The sequence below is a fragment of the Eutrema salsugineum genome, unplaced genomic scaffold (genome assembly GCF_000478725.1).
Source record: "Eutrema salsugineum unplaced genomic scaffold, Eutsalg1_0 scaffold_2, whole genome shotgun sequence".
NCBI lineage: Eukaryota > Viridiplantae > Streptophyta > Magnoliopsida > Brassicales > Brassicaceae > Eutrema > Eutrema salsugineum.
The window spans coordinates 4,198,203-4,213,110 of NW_006256829.1; the positions used below are offsets into that span (position 1 = coordinate 4,198,203).

At 40.1% G+C, this 14,908-nt stretch overlaps 3 protein-coding genes across 4 annotated transcripts; 2 read left to right on the forward strand and 1 right to left on the reverse strand.

Annotated features, from left to right (window-relative positions):
• Positions 1-156: 156 nt before the first annotated feature.
• LOC18019402 (pre-mRNA-splicing factor ATP-dependent RNA helicase DEAH7) lies at positions 157-6,764 on the forward strand. The gene is made up of 17 exons (XM_006399723.2): positions 157-540; positions 652-763; positions 853-1,065; positions 1,294-1,331; positions 1,472-1,700; positions 1,856-2,023; positions 2,130-2,275; positions 2,449-2,549; positions 2,705-2,813; positions 3,149-3,326; positions 3,434-3,663; positions 3,748-3,924; positions 4,085-4,156; positions 4,254-4,430; positions 4,581-4,642; positions 4,735-4,887; positions 4,972-6,764. The coding sequence occupies exons 1-17, from the start codon at positions 535-537 to the stop codon at positions 6,566-6,568; spliced, it is 3,768 nt and encodes a 1,255-aa protein (XP_006399786.1). The 5' UTR covers positions 157-534; the 3' UTR covers positions 6,569-6,764.
• Positions 6,765-7,390: 626 nt separating this feature from the next.
• On the reverse strand, positions 7,391-11,143 carry LOC18019403 (protein EMSY-LIKE 3). 2 transcript variants are annotated; one of them, XM_024156750.1, is made up of 11 exons: positions 10,816-11,143; positions 10,224-10,337; positions 9,779-9,984; positions 9,563-9,672; positions 9,240-9,471; positions 8,968-9,132; positions 8,809-8,877; positions 8,056-8,292; positions 7,898-7,966; positions 7,710-7,811; positions 7,391-7,617 (listed from the first exon to the last, which is right to left on the reverse strand). In XM_024156750.1, exons 2-10 carry the CDS (start codon positions 10,249-10,251, stop codon positions 7,737-7,739), a joined length of 1,191 nt encoding a protein of 396 aa, XP_024012518.1. In that variant the 5' UTR covers positions 10,252-10,337; positions 10,816-11,143; the 3' UTR covers positions 7,391-7,617; positions 7,710-7,736. The 2 variants fall into 2 exon arrangements, with proteins under 2 accessions (XP_024012518.1, XP_006399787.1); XM_006399724.2 differs by having other exon boundaries at positions 8,968-9,141; positions 10,816-11,140.
• Positions 11,144-11,490: 347 nt separating this feature from the next.
• On the forward strand, positions 11,491-14,863 carry LOC18019404 (UPF0061 protein azo1574). The gene is made up of 8 exons (XM_006399725.2): positions 11,491-11,877; positions 12,233-12,342; positions 12,647-12,703; positions 12,785-13,084; positions 13,224-13,471; positions 13,638-13,944; positions 14,016-14,289; positions 14,456-14,863. The coding sequence occupies exons 1-8, from the start codon at positions 11,527-11,529 to the stop codon at positions 14,708-14,710; spliced, it is 1,902 nt and encodes a 633-aa protein (XP_006399788.1). The 5' UTR covers positions 11,491-11,526; the 3' UTR covers positions 14,711-14,863.
• The last annotated feature ends 45 nt before the right edge of the window (positions 14,864-14,908 follow it).

The following is a 14,908-nucleotide window of genomic DNA, read 5'->3' on the forward strand; positions in this document are numbered from 1 at the left end:
CATAAATCGCCGACCAAAAGAGAAAACACATAAACCCGTTAATGTGAAAGGCCCATATATAAAACAATCGGCCCATAAGGAAAACTTATTTCTCATTCAAAACTTATATTAATAATAAATTATCCCACGCGCGTATCGAATCGCGTTAAGCGTGTGTAACCTAACCGGCGGTGATCGCTCGTCATATTTTTTCCGATCGTGTTGCTACTTTCACAGTTCCCAAATTTATCCCTCTCCTCCACGCCTTCGAAAGACCGACTTTGGAGCGATTTATGTATGAATGATTAACCCGAAGAAGGAGTTCGCACTGTTATAATTGGATATCCAGAAAAAGCTCCTGGAATCGCTACCTCACGCTCTAATAGGAGGTGAAGGAATCGAAGCTCTAAGGAAGGGAAAGTAATTCTTCCCAGCAGAGTCGTTTTCTCGCCGAGAAAAACGCACGAGGAAGCTGTGTGTTGTTAATTTCCGGGACAGATTGTGACTATTAGAGGTTTTGAGCTGAAATCGACGAAATTCGTCCACTGAGTAAATATGGGGGTAAGTCTCGAGGAATAATTAAATTTGTGTTTTTGCTATTTTCGGGTTTAGGTTGCTTTGCTTTTGAGGAACGTGCTGTGTACAAGCCTTAATTGTATAGTTCTGATATAGGTCGATCCATTCAAAACCACGGACACGTTAGAAGCTGAGAAGGAAACCGGCGGTGATCTCCCTCTGAAGGATAAACTAACTTTTACAGCTCCTGAGAGAAAGTCCCGTCTAGGTATGAATTGAGATTTGTAACAATTGCAATCCAATTGATAGATGTATTCAGCTTAACTCTTCTGTAACCCACTGGATATATGCCTTTAGGTTTCGATGTTAGGGCAATTGAGAAGAGGGAGAATGGCAAGTCCGAGGCGGAGTTTAAGGTCCCCAAGAAGCCAACAATATCTGTTACAGCATCTTTGGATGAAGAGGATAAATCTGATGTATCAGGATCAGATTTTGGAGCAGGAAATACTCTACATGACCATTCCAGCAGACGCTATAGAGAGAAATCTTCAAGATCTGAGACTGCGGAAGGTACTTTTTCTAATGAGTATTTACATTACAGTGATTTCCTAGTTAATCCAAGGTTTTCTAAGCTGATACAGTTATGCATTCAGCATCCTTCTATGCATGGAAGAATTTTGGAAAGAGAAAACTCGCATTATACTTTTGATTCCTCTTTGTGAGCTGAAGTATAATGTTGGAATACCACCGTCATTAGCTTTTTGTTTATGCCTTATGACATTTTTTTTTGTATTGCAGAAAGTACCGTGACTACAGAGAATGCTGCGGCTTCAGATGTAAGTCAACTTCATCCAAATAATGAAATCGTCGTTTTGCCTCGGGTTATTTATCTTTTCGAATTACTTAGCCGATTTTTATTAGTATTTGAAACTTGAATTTTAGTATTCTGATCTTTCTTCCACCTGTTGAAATGAAGGTTTCCATGACTCCCAGGAGTTCATCCAGCACTGCTAGATATGAGAGAGATGATAGCATCAGATATCGAAAAGAACATAGGTATGATAAAAGTGAAACCCCGCGGTCAAGGCAGAGAAACACCTATGATGAGATGGATCGCTACCGAGGGAGGGAGTCCTATCGCCAAGCTAACCGAGATTATCACGGAGAAAAGCGTGGAAGATGCAGTAGCGATAGGAGAACTCCAGGTATGCAATATATTGTAGAAGCTCAAAAAGATATCAATTTATTTATTTCGTTACTATTGTTCTACTTTCAAAGTTTTGTTCTCTTATCCTCATAAGTGTCACCAACACAACTCTTATTGGACCCTTTCAATGGCTATTAACACAAAATCGTGCAGGTAGGTCAGACTGGGATGATGGAAAATGGGAATGGGAAGATAGTCCACACGGAGATCGAGACTCTAGTTACAGCAAGCGACATCAGCCTTCCCCGTCACCCATGTTAGCTGCAGCTTCACCAGATGCTCGTTTAGCCTCCCCGTGGCTGGATACACCACGTTTAACAAGTATGCTGTGTTTGAATTTTATTATTTGTAAGCTGGTTTTATTTAGCTGCATCGACGTGCTAAGACTAACAACCGGATTTATTACCATGTCCTTATTCACATGCAGTGTCTTCTGCTTCTCCATGGGATATTGGTGCACCTTCCCCTGTTCCAATCCGGGCTTCTGGGTCCTCTATCAGATCCGCAAGCTCTAGGTATGGTGGAAGATCCAATCAACTTGCACACTCTAGGGAAGGTGATCTGACTGAGGAGGTAAGCATTCTTAGTTGGGATTGTGCACCCAAGGTCATGCCACTTGTTATCAGATAGATCTGAATTCCCGTCTTGTTTCCTGTCTTTTGAGAAGTCCTTATCAGGCTTGCTTGAAGAACATTGTTTGGTTTTTTTAGTAATAGATGTGCCACATGTTGTTATGCATTCTATAGGGGCATCCAGATGAGGATAGATCGCAAGGAGCTGAAGAATATAACCCTGAGATCACAGAAAAAATGCGTTTGGAGATGGAATATCACTCGGACCTTGCATGGTAAGTATTTAATTTCCTTTAGAGGCTGGAAAGTAAGCATTGGAAAATCAATAATGTTTTATGAGTGAGAGCATAGTCTCACTCTTCATGTTAATTTTCAAACCATTTCCAAGTTTTATATAGCCTTTATGAACTAAATTATTGTCATTTAACAGGTATGATACGGACGAAGGGAACTCACTGTTTGATGCAGATAGTGCATCCTTTTTTCTTGGAGATGATGCGTCTCTACAAAAGAAGGAAGCCGAGCTGGCAAAAAGACTGGTATTTCTCTATACCAACTACACACTCTTCCTTTATGATTTTTTTATTTGATGCTGCTTATATCTCCTATCTGTGGCTAGGCTGTTCGGTGTCTTTCTCGCATTAATGATCTAGTTTAAATTCATTCTGGCTGAAGCATTAATTTTTTCATCTCCTTTCACTGCTCTTGATTGAGTTTACGTCAGCTAAATTATGTTGTTTTGATTATGTAATTTTGGATTCTAGTTATGCTGAAATAGCAGTATCACATGATGTTCTTTGTCCAATGCATCAAACCTTCTTTTCTTGGTATTCTGACTTCAGATATTAAATATTTTATAATATCTATAATGCAGGTTAGAAGGGACGGTAGCAAAATGTCACTTGCTCAGAGTAAAAAATACTCTCAGCTTAATGCAGATAATGCTCAGTGGGAAGACCGTCAGCTTCTCAGATCTGGAGCTGTTAGAGGCACAGAAGTGCAGACTGAGTTTGATAGTGAAGAAGAACGGAAAGCAATTCTTCTTGTACACGGTGTGTACACTACTATAATAGCTCAAAGTTAACCATAAGGAGACAAGGTTAAAATCGTTGTATATTTAACATAGATAAGTAATATTCTATTTGTTGGGTAATTGCAGATACGAAGCCTCCTTTTCTTGATGGAAGAGTCGTTTTCACAAAGCAAGCGGAGCCAGTAATGCCTGTAAAGGATCCCACATCAGATATGGCTATAATTTCACGAAAAGGATCGGGCCTTGTCAGAGAAATTCGGGAGAAACAAAGTATGCATAAATCACGACAGCGATTTTGGGAGCTTGCAGGATCTAACCTTGGTAATATCCTTGGTGTTGAAAAATCAGCTGAGCAGGTAATGCACCTCATGGCTGTTGGTTTTTTCACTTTACTTGTCTGTGGTTGTTGGACATATTGTGACTTTGTGATCTTCTTGTAGATTGATGCCGATACTGCTGTAGTTGGTGACGAAGGTGAAGTAGACTTTAAAGGAGAGGCTAAATTTGCACAACATATGAAGAAGGGGGAAGCTGTGAGTGATTTTGCCATGTCAAAAACCTTGGCAGAGCAACGACAGTATCTCCCCATATTTTCTGTTAGAGATGAATTATTGCAGGTTGGTAGTCTTTCCTTTTGAGGGCCTTGGAAGTTGGGCCATAGACTCATAATAAGCTTTATTTTTGGGAATTTAACCTCAGGGGGGTTCTGTTTTTCGATCTCATCCTTTTCTCCAATTAGTAATCTTCAACTAATCTGCTTTTGAATGCATTCTCTAGGTAGTAAGAGAAAACCAGGTAATTGTGGTGGTTGGCGAAACTGGTTCGGGGAAGACCACTCAACTAACACAGGTTGCTCCCTTACTCTATGGCGTTTCATAACCATGTTTTAATACATAGTTATGAAATATTTAAAACATTGAACTTATAATTTGTTTCTTTTTTTTAGTATCTTCACGAGGATGGGTACACTATAAACGGTATAGTAGGTTGCACCCAACCAAGGCGTGTAGCAGCCATGAGTGTTGCAAAGAGAGTTAGTGAAGAGATGGAAACAGAGTTGGGCGATAAAGTAGGGTATGCGATTCGTTTTGAAGATGTAACTGGTCCAAACACTGTCATAAAGGTAAGGGTGTTATCTAGTAATGAAGCTCCGTATTGCTTACTTATATTTCTGGTTTAGTTAGCCACGTAAAGCTTGGCTTATCATGCTATTAGCATCTGCAATTCATTTAAACTTTCTTCTGAAACTCCATATTTCCCTTTGAAATTACAGTACATGACCGATGGAGTGCTACTGAGAGAGACACTCAAAGATTCCGACCTGGATAAGTATCGGTATGTATGCATCAACCTTATCTGTGATAGATCGTACTATAAACCGGCTTAAGTAGAATGTTGTGCTAACCCGTGTTGTGGACTTTGTATAGTGTGGTGGTGATGGATGAAGCGCATGAAAGGTCACTCAACACAGACGTACTTTTTGGAATACTAAAAAAAGTTGTGGCTCGGCGTCGTGATTTCAAACTGATAGTCACGTCAGCAACCCTTAATGCTCAAAAGTTTTCCAATTTCTTTGGGAGGTAATTTACCATCCTTCACACAAACCAGTTTTGAATCTAAAGGTTGAATTTTTATGTGACAGTGTTTTTGCTTTGGTAATGCAGTGTTCCTATATTCAACATTCCTGGAAGGACTTTCCCTGTCAATATTCTCTACTCTAAAAGTCCTTGTGAAGACTATGTTGAAGCTGCTGTTAAACAGGCAATGACGATCCACATAGCGAGCCCACCTGGGGACATTCTCATATTTATGACCGGGCAAGATGAAATTGAAGCAGCATGCTTTTCACTTAAGGAGAGAATGGAACAGCTTATTGCATCCTCCAGCAGAGAAATCACGAACCTACTGATTCTCCCAATATACTCTCAGTTACCCGCTGATTTGCAAGCAAAAATATTCCAGAAACCAGAAGATGGAGCTCGTAAATGCATTGTTGCCACCAATATTGCTGAAACATCACTGACAGTCGATGGAATATATTATGTGATTGACTCGGGGTATGGAAAGATGAAGGTTTTCAATCCCAGAATGGGTATGGATGCTCTTCAGGTTTTCCCCATAAGTCGTGCTGCCTCTGATCAGCGTGCAGGAAGAGCAGGGAGGACAGGGCCGGGAACATGTTACAGGCTGTATACAGAGAGTGCTTATTTGAATGAGATGTTGCCAAGTCCCGTGCCAGAGATTCAACGAACGAATCTGGGTAACGTTGTCTTGTTGTTGAAGTCACTGAAAATAGACAACTTGCTTGATTTTGATTTTATGGATCCACCTCCACAAGAGAACATCCTCAACTCTATGTACCAGCTTTGGGTGTTGGGTGCTCTTAGCAATGTTGGAGGACTAACGGATCTCGGGTGGAAGATGGTGGAGTTCCCATTGGATCCACCTCTTGCAAAGATGCTCTTAATGGGTGAACGGCTTGATTGCATAAACGAGGTCTTGACGATCGTGTCAATGCTTTCAGTACCTTCAGTGTTCTTCAGACCTAAAGAGAGAGCAGAAGAGAGCGATGCCGCAAGGGAGAAGTTTTTCGTGCCGGAATCCGATCATCTAACGCTACTGAATGTGTATCAGCAGTGGAAAGAGCACGACTATAGAGGAGACTGGTGCAATGACCATTACCTGCAAGTCAAAGGTCTGAGAAAAGCTAGAGAAGTAAGATCCCAGCTTCTAGATATCCTCAAGCAACTGAAGATACCACTCAAGTCGTGTGGACCGGATTGGGATATTGTGAGAAAAGCCATATGTTCAGCGTATTTCCATAACTCAGCCAGATTAAAAGGTGTTGGTGAGTATGTGAACTGTAGAACTGGGATGCCTTGCCATTTGCATCCGAGCAGTGCACTGTACGGTCTGGGATACACACCGGATTATGTGGTGTACCATGAGCTGATCTTGACCACGAAGGAGTACATGCAGTGTGCTACATCGGTTGAGCCACATTGGCTGGCTGAGTTAGGGCCCATGTTCTTCTCGGTGAAGGACTCGGATACATCGATGTTGGAGCATAAAAAGAAGCAGAAGGAAGAGAAAACAGCAATGGAGGAAGAGATGGAGAAACTGAGAAGAGATCAAGCAGAATCGGAGGTCAGAAGCAAAGAGAGAGAGAAACAGAAAAGGGCAAAGCAGCAGCAACAGGTGTCAGGTCCTGGCTTGAGAAAAGGCACCACGTACCTCAGGCCTAAGAAGTTTGGCCTGTGAACATTGTAATCTTATTTGTCAAATAGGTGAAACCCCAAAAGACCGGTTTGGTAATGTAGCCAAAACTTTACTAAAGAAAGAAAAGAACAAAAAGAAAAAAAAAACAGAACCAAAACAGAGAAAATTGTATTACTTTGTTTCCGAGTCTCCGACTGTGTTCCGTTATTAGTTAATGAGAACAATTGTTCCAAGCTTAGATTGAGTTTTTTTCTCGCCATTTATTTGAGATGTGCACTACAAATCTAAAATAGCTAAGTTGTGAATTAAACTCAACAATTTGTAAGTTTAAAACTAATACTTAAGAAAGGACTAATTACCAGAGCAAGAAAGCCAATTTAGTAGATTAGGGGGTTGAGACTTGAGATGCAACCCTGGTCTTTAAAAATAAACACACGCCAAGTTCATGGATGCTGTCTCAGTCCCAGCAAAGCTGTGTCACCAGCATTTCGAGTCTCAGAAAAGGGGTTCCTTGAGAGTTGATGATCTTGTGATAGACTATTTTCCGTTGATTGTGATGGAGTAAGTGGACTAACAATATCTTATGAGTTTCACAGTTATAATTTCAACTTTCTGTTTCACATCTGCTTCACTCCCTTCATTTAAAAATTAGAAATAGAAGTTTTCAATTTAGTACAAGGAATCGTGGCTAATTAATCAAATTTTATTAAAGTTCGGCATTCAAATTCAATGATCTGATTAACAAGAAAAAGCTCGTCCGCATCTTCTTACGTTTTTACATCTAAATTCAGCATCTACATGCTATTTTTTAGCTACTCTATCTCATCCTTGTAAGGAGTTGTGTTTTGCCCATCATCCCGTCTCTGCAACATTCTACATTTATATGAAGTCTGATGGATTTTACAATGCTTAAGACCCTAATTTCCAAATCCAGTTATTGGAGTTATGTGGCACACAAAGGTCATTAAAAATCATCTCCCTAAATAAAATACATTTTGCCATCCCATATAAGTTTCGAAATCTCCCTCATTAATTCACATTGCCACCACCATCTACACCTTCTAGCCAGTCCAATGCTCTGACTCCATCATCTGCGTTTTAGCCAAATAAAAAATCGCAGCCACATTATAACTTCAATTCAACAGACGCATAAATCTAAGAGCACTAAGATAGAGATGTGAACCTGAGGAGAGTTAGAAGGGTAGCCCTATCATATATTACCACTTTCTCCGTCTGATATTTCTTCGAGCTTCGCAATTGCATCCATAAGAGCTTGCTCATGATCCTACCGTTTCCAAGTACAACTATAGTCAGCTTCTCTTTTCATGATATTGTGGAGTAAAAGACCAGATTCAAATATATGGTTCTTACTCTCAGCACTTTCTTTGCCTTCTCTACCTCTGCTGGGTTGGGGTTAACTGATCCAAAAACTTTTTCTACCTGTTACAAATAGTAATATAAGTAATACTCAGACTGATAACGATTGTGAACATTCATTCCCATGATCTAAAAACTTGGATGATAGATACCTCTTTTATTAGTGTATCAGTGTGGAGTATTTCGATATCGCCTAAAGCTTTCTTCCCGATGCCATTCTGTGCCTTGGGTTGCTGTGTCTTCATGCTTCCCCTACCTCTACCCACGGCGTTGCCTGTGGGACCACCACGAGCCATGGTCTTTGCTGTTCCACGGCCTTGCCCAGGATGTCCTCCTTTACGAGAAACCCCAGGATCCTCACCTTCCCATCTGATATCTCCCGGAGATATCTATGATATATATAGAAAGAACATTCAGTATCCAAGAATGAGACGAGCTCTTGAAAAAAATCATTTAAAAGAACAGAATTGAGCACTAGTTATACAATTTTGTCCCGGTCCCTTACTGATTGCAAACAAGTAACTGAACCACCAGATGAGAAAATACTGGATGGGTACAAGTATGGTACTAACCAGTTTTAATCAACAAATTTTATACATTTATTGACGTTCTTTGAGTCTAAATTATCAATCATATGAAGCAGTTCATCATCATTCAGGACTGAACTTGGGTGGCAGTGAACAAGTAAAACTTCTCCTAATGTGGAGACCCGAAAGAGATTGCTGTTGTTTTAAAAACTAGCAAGCCTCTCATTGACGTATATCGAATAAAGAACCATCGAGAACATATACCAATATAATAAGACAATATTTCTTGGTCTCTCCCAATTTTATGATGCAGTGTCATCTTCTGCACTACTATGAAAGGTAAAAAAGACGAAGTAGAAAAACTGAAATCATTATTACCTCTTTGAGATTTACCCATTCCCAAGTTTCATTCCCGGTGTTAATATCATACACTAAAGCATGCCGCCCCTTTTCAGTGTTGGAAACAGGAAAAACATAATATCAGAAAGCGAAGATCTAGCACTAAAACACTATTATATGGAATGAAAGATAAGATACCTCAACAGGGTTGTAGTCAGTAATAACAGCTTCATAGAAATGGTTGTCCTCAGGCCACTTTGTCCAAACCTTCCTTCCAATCAACGGGTCATATGATCCTGATTCACCTGGTTCATTTGTTAAGGCGCCAGCCTGGGGCCTTCCAGCAATGCCTGTAGCTGGGAACTGCATCGACTCCATCAAGCAAAAATGATGGAATATTTTCATCCCTTAGTCAATGAAGAATTTAAGAACAAGAGTAAATTATAAAGTCACGCAGCATTATGACTTACTGTCTTTGGCTTCTTGGTCTTTGGACCTGGTGGAGGACCTCCCCTCCTAAGCGCAGATGAAGATGGTTGCATCGAGGGGTGAAGAGCAGGAGATGGCGGGCCCATTGCTAACGAAGCGATTGATTGTGATGTCTTTTGCTTCTTACGTGATCCTGAAACAGCAGGACTCGGAGCAGCATCATGAACTAGCTGTGGAACACTGGACTGAAGGCCGTTCGCCTTTCTCCATTCTCTGACATTATTTAAATTAACCTCATTAGCTAGAAAGCTGCTTTTGATTAATTGAAAAGATATATAAGCGACTGGTCACATGTAAAACAGACCTTATTCGCCTGATCATTTCATCAGCATTAACCCTTGATAACAGCTCTCTGTGTTCCTCATCAGATACCCGGAGTTCTTTTCTGAGTTCAGTGATCAAACTTTCTTTTTCCTGAATAATATATAGCCAAAGGAACAAGAAAGAAGGGTAAGTTTTCTTAGATGGCGAAGGTACATAAACATGGACTAATTAATGAAGAAGACATGTAAATTAGTACCCAGGTAATTGCATCAGACTGGGCTTTAAATGCACGGAGTATCGAGCTATACGCTTCTTGCTCAATGAGATGAATTTGAGTTTCCATGTCATTGTGCACCCTTGATAAAGGAGCAGAATTGAGAACTGAAGGCCTGCCATTACCAGCAGGTCTGCCACTTCTTTGATATCTACTTTGATGTGATGGAGGTAGGTCATCATCTGTACCTGAGTTCCCGCAGAAAATAACATATCAACAGACAGATAGAAACATATACAATTATACAAACAAAACATAGTAAACCAGTTAAGAGCTATACGAGAAAAAGAATCAGTAAAGTAGAATAACAATAGAAGAGAATATCCAATTGTGGACAGCAGAAAGAGAGAGACTGAGGACACAGACTAAGAGGATGATAGTTAAGAAACGGCTCAATTGAACATCTTTGAGAGAACATAAGACTCACCACTACTATCAGAAGGTCGGTAATCCATTTGTGTCCTTTCCCGATGATTCTTCACAGGGAACCTAAGAAATCAAAACGTGGTACGAGACCTGTCTAGATGCACCAAAGCACGAGCTGCAAAACCAAGTAAAAATAACGTTTCAATGGAGGAAAAAGCCAAAACTTTCACTTTTTACAGGAACAAACGAAGACCTTCACTTTTCAGGTCAAAACTGGAAACTCTAAGTGCACGAAAAGTAAGAACTTTCGTTGAAAAAGTTAACCATGAATCCTTCACATAACGCAGTAACTCATAGAACAATCAAGCTCACAATTCTTAAACTCGAGCTAAACCATGTTCCCTCCCTCAGATTGATGGGTTTCTAACAACAGAAATCCCAAGAATCAAGAAAGTGGTTTTATGCAATCACAATCATTAAAGAAATCGTCTTTCAGCTAAATTTCTGAAATAAAAAAAAAAGAATTTCCAATTCGAGGACTACACTTTCATCAACCCTAATTGCCGACGGAACGAAGCACACCAACAATATCTCTCAAGATGAACAAAACTCAAATTGCACAGATAAGTATGTAAGATCAAAAAAGCAAATACCTTCTTCGAGAATGTTCTCTGGATCTGTTCTCGAAAACTTCAATCAGCCAAAATTTTCCATCGAGAAAATTACTCCCGAAAGATCATAGATTTGAGCGGAAGCAAACGACAAATCTATAAATCAGAAGACCGGAACAAGGGAGACTAAAGTAAGAAATTTCCTCACGCCCAATTCAAGTTAAGATAATGTTAGATCTCCCGGAAGCTGAAAATACGCCGCGGAATTCAGAATTACTGGACAAACCGTGAAGGATTTTCCGAGGGATCTATGAGTCGCGGACGTGAAACGAGAATATTGTGCCCTAATTTTTTTCCAGTTGATAGGTTCGTTTGAGTTACACAAACGACGGCAAGATTTGTCGTTTCAGTCTCACCTCGTATCTCTTGGTTCTGTCTTAAACCTGATTTTATTTTTTGGTACGCTTTCAAACCAATACTTTGCATCACAATTACAGAAAATCCGGCCGAGATTCGTATTCCTTTACCTTATGAAAAATCAAATCATCAAATTTTCTAAGTGATTCATGTGAAAAAATAAGGAATATAATGCTGGAGAAGCAAACTTATTACCAAAGTCGAATCAGTTAAACCAAACATAGTTTCGATTAAGCCGGTCTGAAAAAGACAAACCAAGGAAGGCGGTTCGGTCCGAAATTAAATTTCAACAAAACTTGCAATAGAAAAATGTGAAGAGGGGAAAGCAAGGAAGAAATGTTGTTGCGTGTGTGTCCGTCGTCTTTCTTCTACCTCCGACCGCTTCATCTCTTCAGTTCCTCTGCAAATTTCCCTTTTTGTCCCTCTCTTCGCCGAGAATTTCGATTCAGCCCTTCTCGATCTTCTTCTTCCTTCCGTCGGATGGAATCCTTTCCGGCATCGTCTTCGTCTCCGACGCCGGTAACCGCATCGGACGCCGATTCATTAGCAAAAGATCTGCAGAATCAAACTCTTGGAGCTGTTGATGAAGGTGCTAAGATCAAGCGGAAGCTCGAAGATTTTAACTGGGACCACTCCTTTGTTAAGGAATTGCCTGGTGATCCGAGAACCGATGTTATCTCTCGTGAGGTATTTTTGTGGTTTTTTAGGCAGAGATAAGAGGAGATATCTTTATTTGATTTTTTTTTCTTTTGTCTGCCAATACTTTGTTTTACGTGGTTTAATCTGGAATCACGAAGTTGATATTTGTAGTTGTTGGTTGAGTGGATTGTACTCAGGCTAAAAATTTATTTTTGTAGTATTTTCCTTGTGGTTATTGCTTTTTTGAAGACTACGAAACTTGAAAATTTCTGCATTTGTATTGTTAGAGCATAGTTGTTTAAAGGCTAAATTGAGGATTATTTACTTTATCTGCTCATTATTATTTCCCTTTGAGCTGATCCACTCGGCCATCCAGATTTTGATTGTTTCTTGTAATTTGCAGGTATTGCATGCTTGCTATTCAAAAGTTTCGCCATCAGTAGAAGTAGATGATCCTCAGCTTGTAGCATGGTCTGAATCTGTTGCAGAGCTGTTAGATTTGGATCCTAAAGAGTGAGTTTGCTTAGTGCAGAAGATAATTTGGTGTTCACGGGTTTAGACAGAAATAGCACGTAGATGAGCATTGATTATTATTGATGCCATTGCTTCCAATTCACCTTCATGGGTTTCGTTCTGTAGTTCATTCGAAGAAATTCACGCATTTGGTTCATTTCGTCTAATACGATTTCATTTTGTGAATTTTAAGCTTTAAGAGTGCTAGAATTTTATATATTTGTTGCCATTTCTGAACCCATTATCTTTCTCTTTCTACCTGGGACTTTTTTTAACTCTTAAAAAAATTATGTTGGACTTTCAGATTTGAGAGGCCAGATTTCCCTCTCCTACTGTCTGGTGCTAAACCTTTGCCTGGATCGTACGTATTCCTTACCCAAAATCTGATGTTAGGTTCAACCTTCTTAACTCCAACGCACTTATTGATACTCTTTTTCTACAGAATGCCTTATGCTCAATGTTATGGAGGACACCAGTTTGGCATGTGGGCTGGACAGCTAGGTGATGGTCGTGCCATAACTCTTGGAGAAGTTTTGAACTCCAAAGGCGAAAGATGGGAACTTCAGCTCAAAGGTGCGGGTAGGACTCCTTATAGCCGTTTCGCTGATGGGCTTGCAGTGCTGCGTAGTAGCATCAGGGAGTTCCTTTGCAGTGAAACTATGCATTGTCTTGGAATCCCTACCACACGTGCCCTTTGTCTTCTCACAACAGGTCAAGATGTCACTCGCGACATGTTCTATGAGTATGTCCAAAATCTTCCAAACCCTGTCTAACTTGTTCTTTTGTGATGTTCTATCTCTGTATCAAATAGTTTGAAATTAATTTTATCAATGATGTTAGGATTCTAGGTGATTGACTAGTTTTGCATCATGTGTTTGCAGTGGCAATCCGAAAGAAGAACCTGGCGCAATCGTTTGCAGAGTTTCTCAGTCGTTTCTCCGTTTTGGCTCATACCAAATACATGCTTCTCGAGGAAAAGAGGATCTCGAAATTGTTCGGAAGTTGGCAGACTATGCCATTAGACATCATTTCCCACATATAGAGAGCATGAACAGAAGCGATAGCTTATCTTTCAAAACTGGCGATGAAGATGATTCGGTTGTGGATCTGACATCGAACAAGTATGCAGGTAATTTCCTAATGAAATATACATCAAAATGCTGCATGAGATGCCTTTACTTTCTGTTCTGAATCAGCATCAACATTTGTATCACTAATGTTACTCTTTGCTGTTGCCAATGGTGTTATAAATGGCGAATATTGAACTAACTCTTCTGGTTTTTCAAACATATCAGCATGGATTGTTGAAATTGCGGAGCGTACAGCTACCTTAGTCGCAAGATGGCAAGGTGTAGGTTTCACACATGGTGTGCTCAACACTGACAATATGAGCATTTTGGGTCAAACCATTGACTATGGCCCATTTGGGTTCTTGGATGCTTTTGATCCGAGTTACACCCCAAACACGACAGATCTCCCCGGGAGAAGATACTGTTTTGCAAACCAGCCTGACATCGGCTTGTGGAATATTGCTCAATTTTCTAAGACTCTGGCAGTTGCTCAGCTGATAAACGAAAAGGAGGCCAATTACGCCATGGAGAGGTAACTTTGTTTCTCACTATTCTTGATTCTATGCTAGGAAGTACTAAGTAGTTGAGGGACTCGTGATTCAGGTACGGTGATAAATTCATGGATGAGTATCAAGCCATAATGTCGAAGAAGCTTGGTCTTTCCAAGTATAACAAGGAGATTATTAGTAAACTTCTGAATAATATGGCTGTTGATAAAGTTGATTACACAAACTTCTTCCGGCTTCTTGCAAATGTCAAAGCAAACCCCAACACACCCGAAGATGAGTTGTTGAAGCCCTTGAAGGCTGCGCTCTTGGACATTGGAAAGGAAAGAAAAGAAGCATGGATCAAATGGGTGCGAGGCTATATACAGGAGGTATCAAATTCTGTTCTTACATTTGTTTCCCCCCAAAGCTTCCATCTTCAGTTCTTCTTAACCTCTAGTTTTACTTTCCACAAAGTTACGGTTACGTTGTTTTATTTCCCTGTATCTTCCTAGCTGATGTAACTCTGAGTTTATTTGTGTGGATTTGAAATTGTAGGTGGGTGGTAGTGAGACATCAGATGAAGAAAGAAAAGCAAGAATGGATTCTGTGAATCCAAAGTACATTCTGAGGAATTATCTGTGCCAAAGCGCAATAGATGCAGCTGAACAAGGCGATTTCTCAGAGGTCAACAATTTGATCCGCCTAATGAAACGGCCTTACGAGGAACAGCCTGGGATGGAGAAATATGCTCGGTTGCCTCCAGCCTGGGCTTACAGGCCAGGTGTCTGCATGCTTTCTTGCTCCTCTTAGTTCTCCTTCCTATTTTCGTTTTGTCATTATAGAAAGGAAGAGGAAAAAAGTAAAACACTCATATATGTATGGTTGTAATGCATTAGTGACAAAGAACAACTTTGGTATTTTAACTTTTTGTTTTTATATTGAATAAAGATTTGAGTACATAAATTTTCATGAGCGAAGCTCAGAAAAAGGACCCAAGAACCAAGAGAC